General features: G+C 36.7%; 2 protein-coding genes across 2 annotated transcripts; both read left to right on the forward strand.

Annotated features, from left to right (window-relative positions):
* The first annotated feature begins 249 nt into the window (after window positions 1-249).
* LOC110872164 (histone H3.2) lies at window positions 250-822 on the forward strand. Its single transcript, XM_022120953.2, has one exon. The coding sequence runs from the start codon at window positions 318-320 to the stop codon at window positions 726-728; it is 411 nt and encodes a 136-aa protein (XP_021976645.1). The 5' UTR covers window positions 250-317; the 3' UTR covers window positions 729-822.
* A 4,454-nt stretch (window positions 823-5,276) lies between these two features.
* Window positions 5,277-8,418, forward strand: LOC110872163. Its single transcript, XM_022120952.2, has 2 exons — window positions 5,277-5,514; window positions 7,892-8,418. The coding sequence occupies exons 1-2, from the start codon at window positions 5,407-5,409 to the stop codon at window positions 8,291-8,293; spliced, it is 510 nt and encodes a 169-aa protein (XP_021976644.1). The 5' UTR covers window positions 5,277-5,406; the 3' UTR covers window positions 8,294-8,418.
* The last annotated feature ends 8,306 nt before the right edge of the window (window positions 8,419-16,724 follow it).

Genomic DNA, 16,724 nt, shown 5'->3' on the forward strand with positions numbered 1-16,724 from the left:
GTGGGTGCCCCGAGAGTGCTCGGGATTGAGTTTGTTGGCCGTTAAAAAAAAAATAAACAAAGGAAAATTATAGTCAAAACAACAGATCTTGAAAAAGCACACGGATAGCTATCCGGATACTCCCTCAACATGCAATCCTGGCCGTCCATTTCTTCCTCCGTAATCCAACGGTCCATCTCCTCTGGCGCTCAAATTCCCCCAAAAATTCGAAACACCTTCACAAACCCTAATAAATACACAAATCTCCCATTTCTCCATCACACGTCTTCCAAACACTAAAAAAAACCCACAAAAACCTTCACCAAAACCCACCAAAAATGGCAAGAACAAAGCAAACCGCCCGCAAATCAACCGGAGGAAAAGCTCCAAGAAAGCAACTGGCAACAAAAGCCGCTCGGAAATCAGCTCCGGCGACCGGAGGAGTGAAGAAACCACACAGATTCAGGCCAGGAACGGTGGCGCTAAGGGAGATCCGAAAGTACCAGAAGAGTACGGAGCTGTTGATCCGGAAACTTCCGTTTCAGAGGCTGGTGAGAGAAATCGCTCAGGATTTCAAAACGGATCTGAGGTTTCAGAGCAGTGCGGTTGCCGCTTTACAAGAGGCGTCGGAAGCGTATCTGGTAGGGTTGTTTGAGGATACGAATTTGTGTGCGATTCATGCTAAGAGAGTTACGATTATGCCCAAGGATATGCAGTTGGCTAGGAGGATTAGAGGGGAAAGGGCTTAGGGTTTTCGAAATGTAATTGATTGGTTCACAAATGGGGTTAATGTTTATGCAGTTGATATTTCAATGAAATGAAATTAAGTTGTTTTGTGATTTATTGTTTTATCTGCAACAATTGGTTAAATTTTGTCACTGTTTGATATGCTTGTAACATTTGGTATGGATCCAGGTACTAAAAACGGTATCCATTTTTTGGCATTTTCAGGATCGGTACCGGTAAGATACTGAATTTTATCTTCAAATATCGCTACCGTATCTACACCGTACTGATACCGTACCGACATATTTCGGTATCGGTATCCAGTTTTGATGAAATTCGGGATCAGAATTTTTAAGATCATGACGGTATCAGGACGGAATCGGGATTTGCTCATCCCTACTTCTAGGTTACTTTCTATTTGTCATAATAGTCTCCTAGATTACATTTTACTTTTAATCATAGTGGGCCGGACTTCATATATGGGCTATGATCAACTATGCTTAGACATTTACAACATATCTATTGGGCCTTCTGCATTGGGTTGTTTGTCTTCATAGCTTTAAAATGATATACCGGGATGACTGTAATGCGTTGTTGGGGCTACTCAGGTTGTTTGGATTCATAGCTTTTAAAAGAGGACTGGTGCATAATTTATAGAGATGGGAAGAGTATGGTGTAAAACGATTGGGGTGAAAGTTATGTTTATTTAGGTTAAATTAATTAGTTTATTGTTTTTATTTTTTACATTTCTGGTTGTTAACCAACGTTCTGACCAAAGGGTTGAAAAAGATTTTGTGTTTAATTCGTAAAAATAGTGGTTTGGGTTATGAATACACCCATTGGGTAGTGGTTTTAGATGATGGATTAGAAGTGAGTGATATGATGCTGATATGGAAGGTCATGATGACCATGAGACTATCTCCAATGCATTCTTAATACCTTTGCCCTTGCAAGCCCTTACCATTGGAGCAAGGGTGCCCTTTGAGGCCCTTACTAATAGAGCCTTTAATCATGGATGGGTGTTTGTATTGATTTTGGTGATAAGGTGGGCCCATACTATAAGAAAAAAACTTTAATTCAAATATTGTGGGTAGTTGATAGGTGATGAGGTGAAAATTTAGAAGAGTAAGGATATTTGTAGGGTTGGAAATAAAATGAAGGTTTTAAGGATTTGTAAGAATATAAAGTGGCAAACGACGTGACAGCTAAGGATGCTTAAGGTCGTCCGTAGCATTGGAGATAGTCTGAGTATCATGACCAGGCCCCATTCATTGATCACATTGTTAAGATTTTTGTTTGCTAGATTGATGGCGTTATAAATTGTTTTTGGGATATTAAAATACATTATAGTTTTTTTTTTTTTTAATTCATGTAAATATTTACGATCTTGTTCAATATTCTCTGTACTTTTCATGTAATCAATTTAGTATAGCGTATTTAATTCTTATAATTCAATATAATTTATGTAGTTTTCAATTCATGTAATTGATTATTTTCTTGTTTATATGAAACTTCACACAAAATGACAAAGAAGTAAACAATAAAAACAACCGTACCCATTTTAAATCCATTTCGACAAATAAAAGAGATACAAGTCTATATATTACGTGTGTTTGTTCATTTACAATATAAGTAAATTTGTGCATGCTTATATTCTTTCCACCAAAATAAATATTTAAACACTATAGCTTGATATACCTAAGGGTATACGGTGTCGACTCGGTAAAGGTCTTTGGCATCGATCGGTGACCACTGCCACAATTGTTTACCGATCAAGTTTAACGATTTTGGGGGCGAAATCGGTGAACCTTCACCGAATCAGTGAAGGTCAAGGAAAGGGGGAGAGAGAGAGGTGTGTGGCGGGGTTCATGCCTTCTCAACCAATCACACATTTTTTTTAAATAGTTTACCTATTCCGAAGTGTCTAACCACCACCAACGTTTTTGAGCAATAGATAAACAAAATAGGTAAAATGACGTGGCACTACTTGATTGAATGATTTAAGGGTTACCTATTTAAAATGTCTAACCACTCCCTACACCATAATATTCACTTTCTTTACTCCTGTCACATGTTAGTGCGGTTTTGTCTATAGTGAAAATTGAATTATCACTAAAGAAAAATTCTTACAAATTACTTTTGTAGCATACATAAGCTGACGTGAATAAAAAAGATATAATATTATTCGTTAACAGAAAATAGAGTAAACTGCTAAAATGGTCTTTGAGGTTTGGTCACTTTTGTCACTTTAGTCTAAAACTCAAACCTTCTGAATCTGGGTCCATATAATTTTAATCGTGTTGTCATTTTCATCCAAAATCAAAAGTTGGTCAGATTTTTCAGTTAATATCTAGGTTTTTTTTTCATCTCTTTTAATGAAGGAAAAAATGATCAGATTTTTTTTTAATTTGTTAATAAGAAAACATTAAAGACCATTTTGCCCTTAATTAAAATGGAGGAAAGGATAAAAAAACTGGATGTTAATTGAAAAAAATCTGACCAGATTTTAATTTTGGATGAAAATGATAACAAAATTGAAACCATATAGACCCAGATTTAAAAAAGTTTTAGTTTTAGACTAAAGTGTCCAAAGTAACCAAACCTAGTAAACTATACGATGCGTATTAAACTATAAATTTCTCAAAAATGTGTTTCAAATCAAGGGTTCCATCATTACAACCACTTGTTTTCAACGGGGATGTAATGTAATGATTCCTCTCAATTGAATAGACATACACTCACTTGAATCGTCTCGGAAGTACTGAACAACTGAAATAACAGCTTCGGTTTCATCAACTGCATCACTTACCGTGGAATGCATCATTATTTATGTAAATCGCATAAACAAACATGCCTTGAACGAGTCTAGAACACTCGTAATCCTCATGTCATCGACCAACTGCTCGACACGCTTACCTTAATCACATCTTCCATGGAGTCACAAATCTGACAATAGGGCCCACGGATCTTATGCCCACCCGAGACCGACCTCTGGATCACACGTGGGAGAAAAGACCAGCACCCTTGTCGTTCCGTATTTTCTCCTTTTCTAATTCTCGAAGAATCTCGTAACGTATTCTCTGTTTCTCTAAATCGTATGTAAAATTATGTTTCTCTAATATGACACATGATAAAAGCGCTTCTTTAGACAATCTGTGATTATGTTCCGTTTTACGACAAATGACACATGATACGACACGCTTACCTAAAAATAGGTTAAAATAAGCTAAAATACGTTAGAACACGCTCAAATATGTCAAAATACTCTAAAATACACAACAATACGATAAAATACATCAAAACACGCAAAAATACGTCAAAATACGCAACTAATGATATTTCCACGCGCTTATACGTGTAACACAGCACTATACAACACAAGTGGTTTTCAAACAAAACTGTACGTAATCATAGAATACGATAATCGCACGCAACCGAACGTCACCGGAACGACGCATGTTGAAGGTATACGTCATAAATGACAAAATATGCGAAAGTTCGACAAAAAACGACACGTATACGCGTCGAACCGAGGAAAACACGATAAAAACAAATTTTCTTATTATGCCATATATGATCATATAGGCCTATGTTGTATCGTATAACAGATTAATACGCATCATATAGGCCTATATGATGCGTATTAAACTCTGAATTTCTCACAAATACCCCTGAATTTATAAAAAAAACAGGGGTATTTCAGTAATTTCGGGGATATAATACGCATCGTATAGGCCTATACGGATCGTATTGGTTAAGGGTTTTTTTTTACAATTTTTTTATACATTTGTTTATGGTTTTAACAAAGTTTTCTAAAAAAATATTTATTTTTTTTAAATAAAAACTTCCTTAATTTTTTTAGCCTTAATTTTTTTTTTTTAAGAATACCATGCATAATGTATAGTATAGATAGATGAGGTATAAAAAACTTCAAAATTCATGTTTTTTTTTTTCCTGTTTTATAAAGTATAAAAAATGTTTTATATCTTAGTTTTTTTAGATGTTTTACTTGTAAGTAGAAATTAAAAAAAGTGTAGTATATAATATGGTTATAACATAGATAGTATAGTATACTAAACATGTACCAAACCTATACGACATGATAAATTTTTAAAAATGTTTTTTGTTTAAAAAATAAAAGAATTCTTTTATTAAACTTTGTTAAAACTATGATTAAATGTTTACAAAAATATGTAAACAATGTGTAGTATATAATACGGTTATAACATAGATAGTATAGTATAATAAACATATACCAAACCTATACGACATGATAAATTTTTAAAATTGTTTTTTGTTTAAAAAATAAAAGAATTCTTTTATTAAACTTTATTAAAACTATGATTAAATATATACAAAAATTTGTAAAAAAAAACTAAAGCAATACGACTCGTATAGGACTATATGAGGCATATTGAAAAAGTCAGCCACCAAATATGCAGATTTGACTTTTAACTTTTGAACCAATATGCATCGTATAGACTTATACAATCCGTATTGAAAAAAGAAGATGTGCAGATAGATAAAAGGTGTGGGAATAGAAATCCTCAATATAAAATAGTTAAGTAAGGTAGACCGAACATTGGTAGTTTGTGGATTAGAAGCCATGGCAATAGCACGTGTGATCCACGTGGCAGAACAGGAGGTTTGACTCAGAATAATTAGTGGATCCATTATTCTTGTTTCGTTGGAGAGGGAGATATGGAGTCGAAGTCTCAGAAGGTAGAAGTGATAAAGCAGGCGATAAAGCAAGTCATGGAAGAGGGTGGAACCGATGACGACCGGCTCCTCTCCAAATTGATGTCTCAGGTATCTCAATCTGCTTTTACTTGTAGTCATCATTTAATTTAATTCACTCATTGATTTCTGGGTATTATTGTTTCTATTTAGGCAGCATCATCATCGTCATCATTTTTTTTTGAGTTAATTGCTCGGATAGTTCCTGGGGTAACGTTTTTTCACGTTGGATAGTCCCCTGAGTTGAGTAGATGTCAGTTAGCTTGGAAATAGCAGATATGTTCCCTATGGTTTGCATTTTGTTACTCGGATAGTCCCTTAAGTAAGTGTCAGAGGACTATCCGAGTAACAAAATAACAAACCATAGAGAGCATACCTACTATTTCCGAAAGGTAGGGACTAAACGTGAAAAAACGTGAAACCACATGGACCATCCGGGCAATTAACTCTTTTTTTTTTGATATCGAACAACCAGATTAGATTAAGATTAACAAAATAACATGTAGTAAAGTTCAGTATTCAAGAATACGTGAACATCAGTTGGTTTTAGTAAAAGATTAAAACGTTGTGTTCCTGAGTTTAAGAAATGTAAAAAAATGGAAGGGAAAATAAGGCTACTCGGTATGGTGATGGACATCCTTGGAGGATGATCCGCCACGTAGGCGCCACGTCATAGTCCTCCCAATGATGGTCCATCCTCCAAAACTAGAAGGCATGGGAGGATGGTCCTAGATGAGTCAACCCCACAAAAATATGTACAAGTATTAAAGCATAATGTACAAATCAAACACACACACAAACAAAAAAGGGCCCACCATACTGGATCGTCGCCAACGTCGGATTATGGCCGTTTAGGACGGGGACGTGGGGGGGCGGCACGGTGTTCCTGGCGTCGCCGGAGCTCGACGGTATGGGGACGAACCCCATACCGTGTAGCCTTAGGGAGAAAACCGACAGGGGAATTAAGGGAAAAATATCGTGTGTAATCTGGTGTTCTAGAGTCCGAAAAGAGTTGACTGTCATTTTCGTCAATGTGGTTTGTCCAATTATGCCAGTTCAGACCAAATTTCAAATTTGTACCATTTTCGTCTCTGATATTTTTAAAACACAAGCCAGTTCCATCAAAAAAACTAAGGTTGAATCGAATAATTGGACAAACCACAGGCACAAAAATGACAATTAACTCATGTTTTTTTTGGACGGAACTTACATGTTTCAAGAATGTCAGGGACGGAAATGGTACAAATTTGAAATTTGGCCTGGCATAATTGGACAAACTACATGGATGAAAATGAAGAAAATGGCAGTTAACTCGTCCGAAAATATGGAAAAGAAGTTAAATTTTTTATGTCTTTTTGGAGTTCAAAAGAAACTTCAGGAGAAAGTTGTAATTTTACAAGTAGTTGAACTAGGTGAAAAAAATTACAAATAAAACTTTATGTGTTCTGGAGTTAAAAAGAAGAGGAAGAAAGTTACAACCAGGTAATCTTTTCATGTATATTCAAGTGTAAGATCACACGGTGTGGGCTTGGAAAAGAGGCGTGATGGCCCTTTCACGCCGGGAACACAACCCCTTGTGGTGGCGTGAACATGGCATGGTGGTGAGGGTGGGGCGTTTTCCACCAGCGTGGGGGCATTTGGGTTGTAAGGTGGAGGCTCTTGATTGGTGGGTGAATTTTGGCTGTGTTTTAATTGGTTGATGTTTATTTTTTATTTTATATAAAAACGCCACTAACCATGCCGCTCCCACACTTCCTTTTTTGCACCACGCCATTTTTTGACGTGTGCTGATGTGGCAGCCACATATCGAATAACGCCACTCTTTCATTGCCCCTCACTCTGTATAGTCAATGGTAAAATGTAAAACTTTAGTAACCGATAATCTTTTCATATAAAATGCAAAACCTTAGGAACTAGAATATATTTAAGTGTAATGGTAAAATGCAAAACCTTAGGGTCTGTTTAGTATTGGGTAATGAAATGGATTGTGGCGGGTAGTGGCGGTGGCCGGTGGGGGTTAATGGTGCTGGCTGGGGCACTGGTGGCAGCGGGTAGTGGTGGTGGTGGCGGCGGGTGGCGGTGTTGGTGGTGGCCAGTGGCGATGGGTGGTGGTGGTAAACGGTGAGAAAGGGAACGGAATGAAAAAATATGGTGTGGATGAAATGAATTTTGGGTGTTTAGATGCAACGAGTGATTTCATTTTATTGACTAAACAAACATTCTTTTTTTATATTCCCTCGTAATGGTCCATTCTATTTCGTCGGCTATTCCTATTTGTATTTGATTACTATTTAAAAAAAAATTATTTCTGTTCTTTCTATTTCCTTCTGTTAAAAATAACTAGGAACACAAATATTTTCAAAGTTTCTTTCATCTCTATTTAAAAAGCACTCAAGACCACAGCAATAGATGGGTGTTTAACTTTTAAAATTGTGTGTGGATTTTTCAGTTGGATAGTGAACCTGAACCAAACTCTGCACTCTCCAACTCGAGATCGGATGAAGACGAAGAAGAAAAGATATTGAAAGAATTGAAGAAAGTTAGAAGGCAGAATGTAGTAACACACTGCCTTCTTTCAGTCATGATTCTTCTCACAGTTACTTGGCAGATATCCGAGGTTTCAATCATCTTAAAACTCAAAAACGGAGTCGCTCACCCCTTTCGGTCCATTGGTAGCATACTTTTGAGTATGATAAAACCCCATCGACCACAACTTGATAAAGATAATGACACACTAATTACAGAGGCATCGAACCTCATCGAGTCCACACCCGTTCATGATCTCAAACTTCCAAAGCTTCCGCATCTTGAGCTACCCAAAATCAACTTGGGGCTTAATGATCAAGATTGACTCACAAAATCAAAAGAGATGGTCAAATCCAAATCAACTTTTGCTTCTTTTCATTTCTTCGTGTTTCGGATGATTTGTTATGAACACGTTATTCTATTGCATTCGGTTTCGTTTACAGCCTAAAAGCCTGTTTTTTTTTTTTTTTTTTCTATTTCAAATACTTGATCATCTTAAATTAAAACAAGATTTTTAAGCACATAAAAGAGGTGAATTTTTATATAAAAGTATAGGATTTTTTCCTTAACAGAGGTGTAGTCATCAAATTTTATTTACCGTTGTAGATTTGTTCGATGATAATTGTTTTCGTCTTTTCTTAGGGCCAGCCAGATGTTCTTAATTTGAGTTCAGTTTTTCATTAAAATGTTCACTTTTGAGTTGAGTATTTTGTTAGTGAAGATCCAAAAGGTGGACCGAACTCTGGATCGATCATGATTAGATCTCGATAGCTTGAGAAGTAGGATCTGCACAAGCAACAGACCGTTAGGCTCGCCGCAGAGGTGGGAGGGCCACTCTGTGACCACCCTCCGGCGTGAGAATAAAGTATTTGTTTAGAGAGAGAAAGTAGAGAGAGAGAGAGAGAGTAAGGACGAAGGTTCAGAAACTCGTATTTGAAGAGGGTATTTATACCAGTTGGTTTTTAAATGACGTCATTTGGTGGGACGCACTTTACGATTTGCGTCCTTTTCTTTGAAAGTAGGACGGACCTTTGAGATAGTGGTTTTTAATGTCTAGCCCCTTCATGACCGTTTGTCCGTTCGTTCCTTGGTGAAGGTCCGGATTCGGTCATGTAGCTACAGTTAGTGTTGGACCTTTGGTGACAGGTGTTGGAAAATTGTGAAAAATAGCATTTTTCACAAATATATGAAAATAATTTTTTCCTATTTTGAACTAGAAACAAATATAAGAAAATGAGATGGTTTTATATATTTATTTGTGGGTTTGTGTTCTACGTTGGAAGAGCTTCGCAACGAACTAAACCACGTCCAAAACGGAGCTAAGATGAATGAGAAAACTAGCAAACGAGTATTGGCTCGCAACGCAACACTTAATCTAGCTCGCAAATAGAATCTAATCAAAATCAGAAAACTAGCAAACGAATATTGGCTGTCCGAATGGACATCCGATCAGATGACCATCCGATCGGATAGTCATTCGATCAACAGTCGTCCGATCAAACGCCTCCACCGCCTTACTCTCCCTCTTGCACTATAAATACCCGTTGTCACATCACTGTTCACTGATATGACAGCCTCGTCCGACCCAGAGCCTTCCAAGTCATTCTCAAGCACATTTCACTCGATTCTAAGCCAATTTCGTAAGTATTCTACTTGAATCTTGTACTTCTTTCATCATTACACAATTCCCCACCATTCTTTCCATCAAAATCACTGGTTTCCTTCACGAAATCACCCGATTTGGACTCTTGAAGGTGACATCATCATGGGTTGCTTATGTAATCATTGAATGACGTCATCTCATCGGGAATGGTGCAGATCCACCTGTATTTTACACATTTAAACACGAATCTTTGCAAAACCTTAACATTTTCTCTAAGGAAATTCATACTTTCAACTTTCTTCAAACTTTCTTAACCTTTTACTCAAATCGGTGGAATCTGAACCCAAACAGGCCTAGGACTTGTTCCTTAGTCTGGAGTCGGCTCGATAATGAATTCCCACCGGAGAGATGACCGATCTACGAGTCATACATGAAACGCCGTCAAGGGTAGTTACCCTGATCGAATGGGGTGATTCCCATCCGATCAGACAAGCTGAACCTTTCCGTTGTCTTGATACGTTATCATGTCACCTCCGTTAAACCTAAACTTAAAAATTTCACGAAAGTTTCAACGGAACAAGATCACAACAGTCGAATGATCATTCGATCGGACGATCATCCGATCGAACGATCATCCGACCGAGCGATCTGTTTCCTGTAGCCTTCAACACTTAAACTATTTGAATCAGAACTTTAAACTATCAAATTTTCACTCGAATAGTCATCCGATCGAATGATCATCCGACCGGATGACCATCCGATCGAACGACTTGATCTTATACTACAACAAAAACTTCAAAAGTTTGAAACATTTTGCAAAACACATTACTGATCGAACGACCAGTCGATCGGATGATCATCCGTCCGGACGACCGTCCGATCGAATGGGGGGGGGTCCATCTGGTTCGAATGGCCATCCGACCGGATGACCGGATGACCATCCGTCCGGATGACCATCCGATCCGGAAACATGTCAGACACTTTTACTCGATGTTCGCACGATTCGACATTCTGTTCAACACTCATACTGTTATACTATAATCAGGCTAACTCCAGTGCTCCCTTCGATCCAATTAGTCAGTGTTGATACTTAGTACCCACTGTGAGTATACTCGATCCCCTTTTGATTTAAACACTTTTGGGATGCAATCATGTATTCTATAAACATGACACTTGACACTTGAAACTTATTTGGAAACACGCTCTATCCGTAGTAAACATGTAGACTGGATACTTGTGAAACTTGAGACTTATATGCTATGTGACGTTTAATCCTTGTATGTGACATGTCTTAACAATTATGGTACTATGCATATGCTATAGGTTGTAACGCCCCGCATGCTATTCTCTTGGGTATTGTTAACATCAAACCTCCTGTTAGACTTTGGGAAAGGCAATGAACATTTATAGCTCCCGCTAGACTCTTGGGATCGCTATATTAATTGCGTTGGAAATGCGTGTTACATAGGGACTGCGTTAGCTTAGCATGGTGAAACTTGTTATATGTTTTCATGGCGGATATGAGTTTTTGGAATGTTTTAAACTATTATGCTATTATGTACTCAAACTTGTATACTCGCCAACACTTTTGTTGATAGTATTTTAATACATGTTGCAGGTTGATAAGTTTGGACGCTGAAGAAACAAGCTAGGAAGATGCTTAGAAACTCATCTAGTTAATTAGTCAATTTCGAACAATATTTGAATCTGATGTACTTTGATACTATGTGTGGTGATGGAACATGTTGGTTGTTTAGACAATTTTTCATGAAACTTGATTAAATTATATTGAAACTATTAGTGTTATGGAATCTCTTGAGCAATCTGAACGCTTAGTGTCGCGTCCCGATGTTTCTGCCATCGGTTGGGGTGTGACAGGCACACACAATCACCAATCGTCAATCGATTCAACAAAACTCAAATTACTAGTAATCAGAACTTCCGTCAGCAGACACATCCAAGGATCGTTAATGGGAACTTCCATCAGCACACACATCATCATCAATCGGAACTTTCGATTACTAGCAACTAATACCACTAAACCCATATAACAACTTCCCAAAAAAAAACCCTAAAAAAGATGAATAGTTGGTGATAAACACCCTCACCTGATTTCTAGTTTCCCTAGATCAGCACAATATTCCCAAACAGAAAAACGATCGCACCTCTCTTCACGAAGATTCCCTCTTCGGTTTTAGTGATGTATGTTTCGTTGGATTGTGTGACACAGATAGCACTGAAAGGGTTTGATGAGAAAGTGTTTGGTTTTAATATAATCACAGAACAGAGAGAGAGAGAGAGAGAGAGAGAGAGAGAGAGTTGAGATCATGTATACGGTTATCACGTAAATAATGGGGACCATCTGAGAGTTCAGAGATTTGGTGGGGGTACACAAATAACACTTGTACTATATTACCCATGTTCTTATAATAATAATAATTAATCAATTATAAGGTTTTTAATTGTAAACAACACCAACCATTGATTTAAAAGTTGGATGGTTCAGATCTGTTCTTATGGTTTTCACAGTATGTGCTGTTTGTACAGGATCTCAACTCTACAAAGGAAATCATTGTTGTGACAACCCTCACAATTCCAGGTATCCGTACAATTAATTAATAATTAATTTATGCTTAATGACTGTGCTTGATTACAACCGTGATTAAACTGATTTCTGCTTTCTGATACATACATACTCATGCATCAGACTTTATACTATCACTCTATTATTTACACACAAACATTAGTGACAAGCTTGATGCACAAAGCACAGTTAGCACAGTGAGCGAATAACCATAAAAGCATGCTGACAATGCCAACACCTAGACATACATTATCTTTGAGGCCAGTGTGAGCCAGGAATAGAATACTACACTAGTAGGGAGTGTAGGGAAGTGAGGACCATAAAACTGCGTCATTAGGTGATAGTTATAGTGCTCGAAAGTGCCTAAAACATACTTTAAGTGCAGAATTCTGCACTAAATAAACAAAATTCAGCATTTAACAATGCTAGTAAAGTGCAAAAACTTGGCAAAATAGTCCTAGATTCTTTTCAAAGTGTTGGGAATTAAATGTGTCACTAAAAATAATATAAGAGACACTTTAAAGACTAACTTAGCACTTTAACGGATCAACATCCAACCGAACAACCGGACTTTATCCAGAACATAAAAATATTGCCAAATACATTGTTTTTACTTTTCTGAACTAGTTAGGGTCCCCGAACACCCTAACACACCTTATATTACATAACACACAACAACACACTAACTATATCATTCAAACTTAACTAGATTAGTTACTTTATCATTACAACCCAACCCCCTACCCCCCCCCCTTTCAACAGTCATGAATGGTGGGGACACCCCCATGATTTTTGAATTGTTTATTAGATCCTTGTCTAGTTATTAGAAGCACATTGTCCATAAGACCATAACTTGATGGAGGTTATAAGTATTAACCCCAAGATCTCTACCTTCTCACTTCACCAAACATCAAACACTCACCACTCTCCTTCCTCCTCTCTTTGAGTTCGGCCACCACCACCCTCCACCATAACACCACCATCAAGCTTCCATTCAAGCATTCTACATACATCCAAAGGTGCAAGAGGCCCTACAAGTAAGCTTGGTGCACTCGGAAGCTCAAGGACCGCTCTTGTTTTCTTTTATCCACCACTTTTACGCTTTGAAACTCCCCTAGCCTTGTGCTAGTAGTAAGTGCCTTAGATCTTCATCTTGTTCACATTTTTGTTGGTTAATAGCAAAAAGAATGGTGAAATGTTAAGAACTCTAAAGAACATGAACAAAGTCTTGAAACATAAACTAACAAGTAATGAAAAATGGTTAAAGTAAAGATGAAAATCATGTTGTTCTTGTGTTGTTATGCTTGTTGAATGTTATTTGTTAGTAGAAATGGTATGGTTCATCACATGGACTTGCTAGATCATGTTTAAAGACATGAACTAGCAAGATGTGAAAGTTAAAGATATGTAGGATGATGAACTCATTCACACATGAACTATGAACTTGAATAATGGATGTTTTCTTGAAAAATAAAGATCAAAATAAGTTGTAATCTTGTAGATCTAAAGATCTATGAGTGGTTTTTCGAAAGAACCAAGTGAAAGATGTGAGTTTTATTAAGAAATGGATCTTACATAAACTAATCATATTTTAGTGGGTAAACAAGTGTAGAAACACTTGTGTAACAAGAAAATTTCACAAAGAAATATTTTTAGAAATCATGACTAGAAGTTGTATTTGTTCAAATCCTTTAAAAATAAAGTTTTTAAGAAACTAATCACATTTTTAAAGGTAACAAGACTTACTAATTATGCTAGTAAGTTACTACTTGCTTTTATAAATTTTTCAAGTTCATAATTTTATCGTTTATGCTTATTTTTGTCAAGATTGGTAATTAGAGAATTATATATTGTTGGTTGATGATTGTTGGAATGATTTTACAAAAGAAAATGATATGCTAAAAAGTATGGACACCTCCATTTACAAAGGAAACTCTGGCGAAATTTTTCTAGAATTTCAACACTTAGAAATATTTTCTAGCAAGTGTTTACAAAAAAAATATTTTTAACTTGGTTTTTAAAATAAACTTTGCCATGATTTTTATTACAAAAAAATACGAAGTGCCGGAGGTCGAATTTCGTAAATAAAATTTGTTAAATATATATTTTATAATAAAATGCTTGTGTGATTGTTTGTTATTCTGTGCACTAGATATATTATTTTTAGGGTAAAAATAATATAACTTGAAAATACCATGAAATTACGACTCCAAAATAATACCAACGCTCTCACAAAATAAATATTTAAGTTACACAAGTATTGTTGCTTTACGACACACTAAAACGTAACTTATGTATATTTCGGAAAACACTCCCATACGTATATTTTGATGAAGTATTATCTTGGAAAATGTATGAAGTAAAATATAATATTTTTGGGAAAAATATATATATTTTGGAATTGAGATGTTTTAGACAAGTAAATTAAATATATTTTTTAAGTGGGACTTAAAATATATTTTTCGGATATTACAAATGTATATGTATGAGATACCCCCATCCTTGGGAAGGAAAATACGAAGTTAAAATACTTAAGAAGTATTAAATACAGAAATATTATTTAAACAATTATTCCAAAACCAAATATAATTTAAGTTAAAATAATTATTATTTTAACAAATAATTATAACTTGGAATAATATTGGGAACATAAGAAACGTAATTTAAAGATATAAATACAGAAGCAAGGCACGACCCGTTCGTCTAATAGACGTTAGAACATTGTAGGTAGTCGTGTTTGCTGAGGAGATTTGAGTTACACATACTGAAGACGCAATACTGTGAGTTCATGTCACCCTTTTCTCTTTACTGTTTTCAGTTTTATACTTCGGGGGTGAAATACATATTACAATTATTACAGACATTACTTACATGGTATGATTAGCTTAAGGAGGGTTTATACTACTTAGATCATGTGAGTGGGTAGGTAGAACTTAAGGCCATTAATCCTCGTTGTAGGACCGATGGACATGAGTGATAGATCTATTCCGGTGTAGCGAGCCCCACTCCTGAGTTCGCCGAGTGGACCATCTGGTGACTATGTGCCCGACGCACAAATCTGCTAGGTTTGAGTCTTCCTGCATCACTTCACACATATCATTGGCTTTGCAACCCAATGGTGATCTCTTTTTCCTTAATTGCTACATACCAGGGACTTTTTACATACAGACATACTTTAAAAAGGTTTATACATACTCACATACACATGAACTCGCTCAACTTTTGTTGACTTTTCAAATTACATGTATTTCAGGAAAACTAAAGGATCTGGCAAGTGTCTGCATTTGTGTCAAGCTGCGTACTAAATAAAGACGTCATCCAGGGTAGTAGGTTCAGGAGGTGTAACCCTTACCTGGACGGGTTACATGTCCTTAAACCATGTTTTTATTCAAGTCTTTTATTGTGTCATATGAACACGTTTTAAATCATGTCATGGTTGTATCTTGTTTCTATGAGTCGACATTTTAAAATGATGTTGTGGTATTGTTTCTAAATCTTATTAATGGATGAACATTTCTTGTTTTTATCATATAGCATTGTTATGATTGATTGCTATGGTAATAAGAAGTCACACCAAATAATCCATGCTTCCGCAAAAGCCAAGGTGTGACAGCTTGGTATCAGAGCCTCGATCATAGCGAATTAGGATTCTTTCTCGAGTCTAGACTATGATCATCAGGGCTCTCACGAAAATATTTTCAAACATTTTACATTGCATACACTAAACGTCCAGATCCAGGGCACAAAACATTTTTACAAACAAAACAAAACATTTTTACAAACAAAAGGCATAAATGCACTTTTCAAAATTCGTGATTCAGTTTTAGAGACTGTGGGAGTTCAGCCTTAGAGGCTGAGGGAGGTTCAGTCTTAGAGACTGGGGGAGTTCAGCCTTAGAGGCTGGGGAGAGTCAATCTTAGAGATTGGGAAGGTTTATTCAGACTTAGAGACTGGGAGTTGGTCTTAGAGGCCAGGGAATTAGTCTTAGAGACTGGGAGTTGGTCTTAGAGGCCAGGGAATTAGTCTTAGAGACTGGGAGTTGGTCTTAGAGACCAGGGAATTAGTCTTGGAGACTGGGAAGGTTTGGTCTTAGAGGCCAGGGAGTTAGTCTTAGAGACTAGGGAGTTCAGTCTTAGAGACTAGGGAGGTTTGGTCTGAGAGACGGGATGTGTTAGTCTGAGAGACTGGGTGGTTAGTCTGAGAGACTGGGAGATTTGTCTGAGAGACTAGGAAAGATAATGTGAATACATGACTATGTGATAAATTACTCTTATTTGCATACACTAATTGTTAGTAATTACTATGGATATACATGCTATGACTATTATGTACCGGCACACATGTCACTTCATTTTGAAAGCGTGTTATCAGACATTGATAATCCTACGGCCACCGCCACAGATGATGAGATTGCATCTACGCTGGAGATATTTACGACAGACACTGAGAGCGACCCTGACATGCTGACCAAGGACGAGGACAATTTCCAACCGTCCGCGCTGCCAGACTTTGGTGATGAATTACCCTTGCTGATGGTTTCCTTGACGAGAGTCTTCCTGTCATTCTTGA

The sequence above is a fragment of the Helianthus annuus genome, chromosome 13, assembly GCF_002127325.2.
Source record: "Helianthus annuus cultivar XRQ/B chromosome 13, HanXRQr2.0-SUNRISE, whole genome shotgun sequence".
Lineage (NCBI taxonomy): Eukaryota > Viridiplantae > Streptophyta > Magnoliopsida > Asterales > Asteraceae > Helianthus > Helianthus annuus.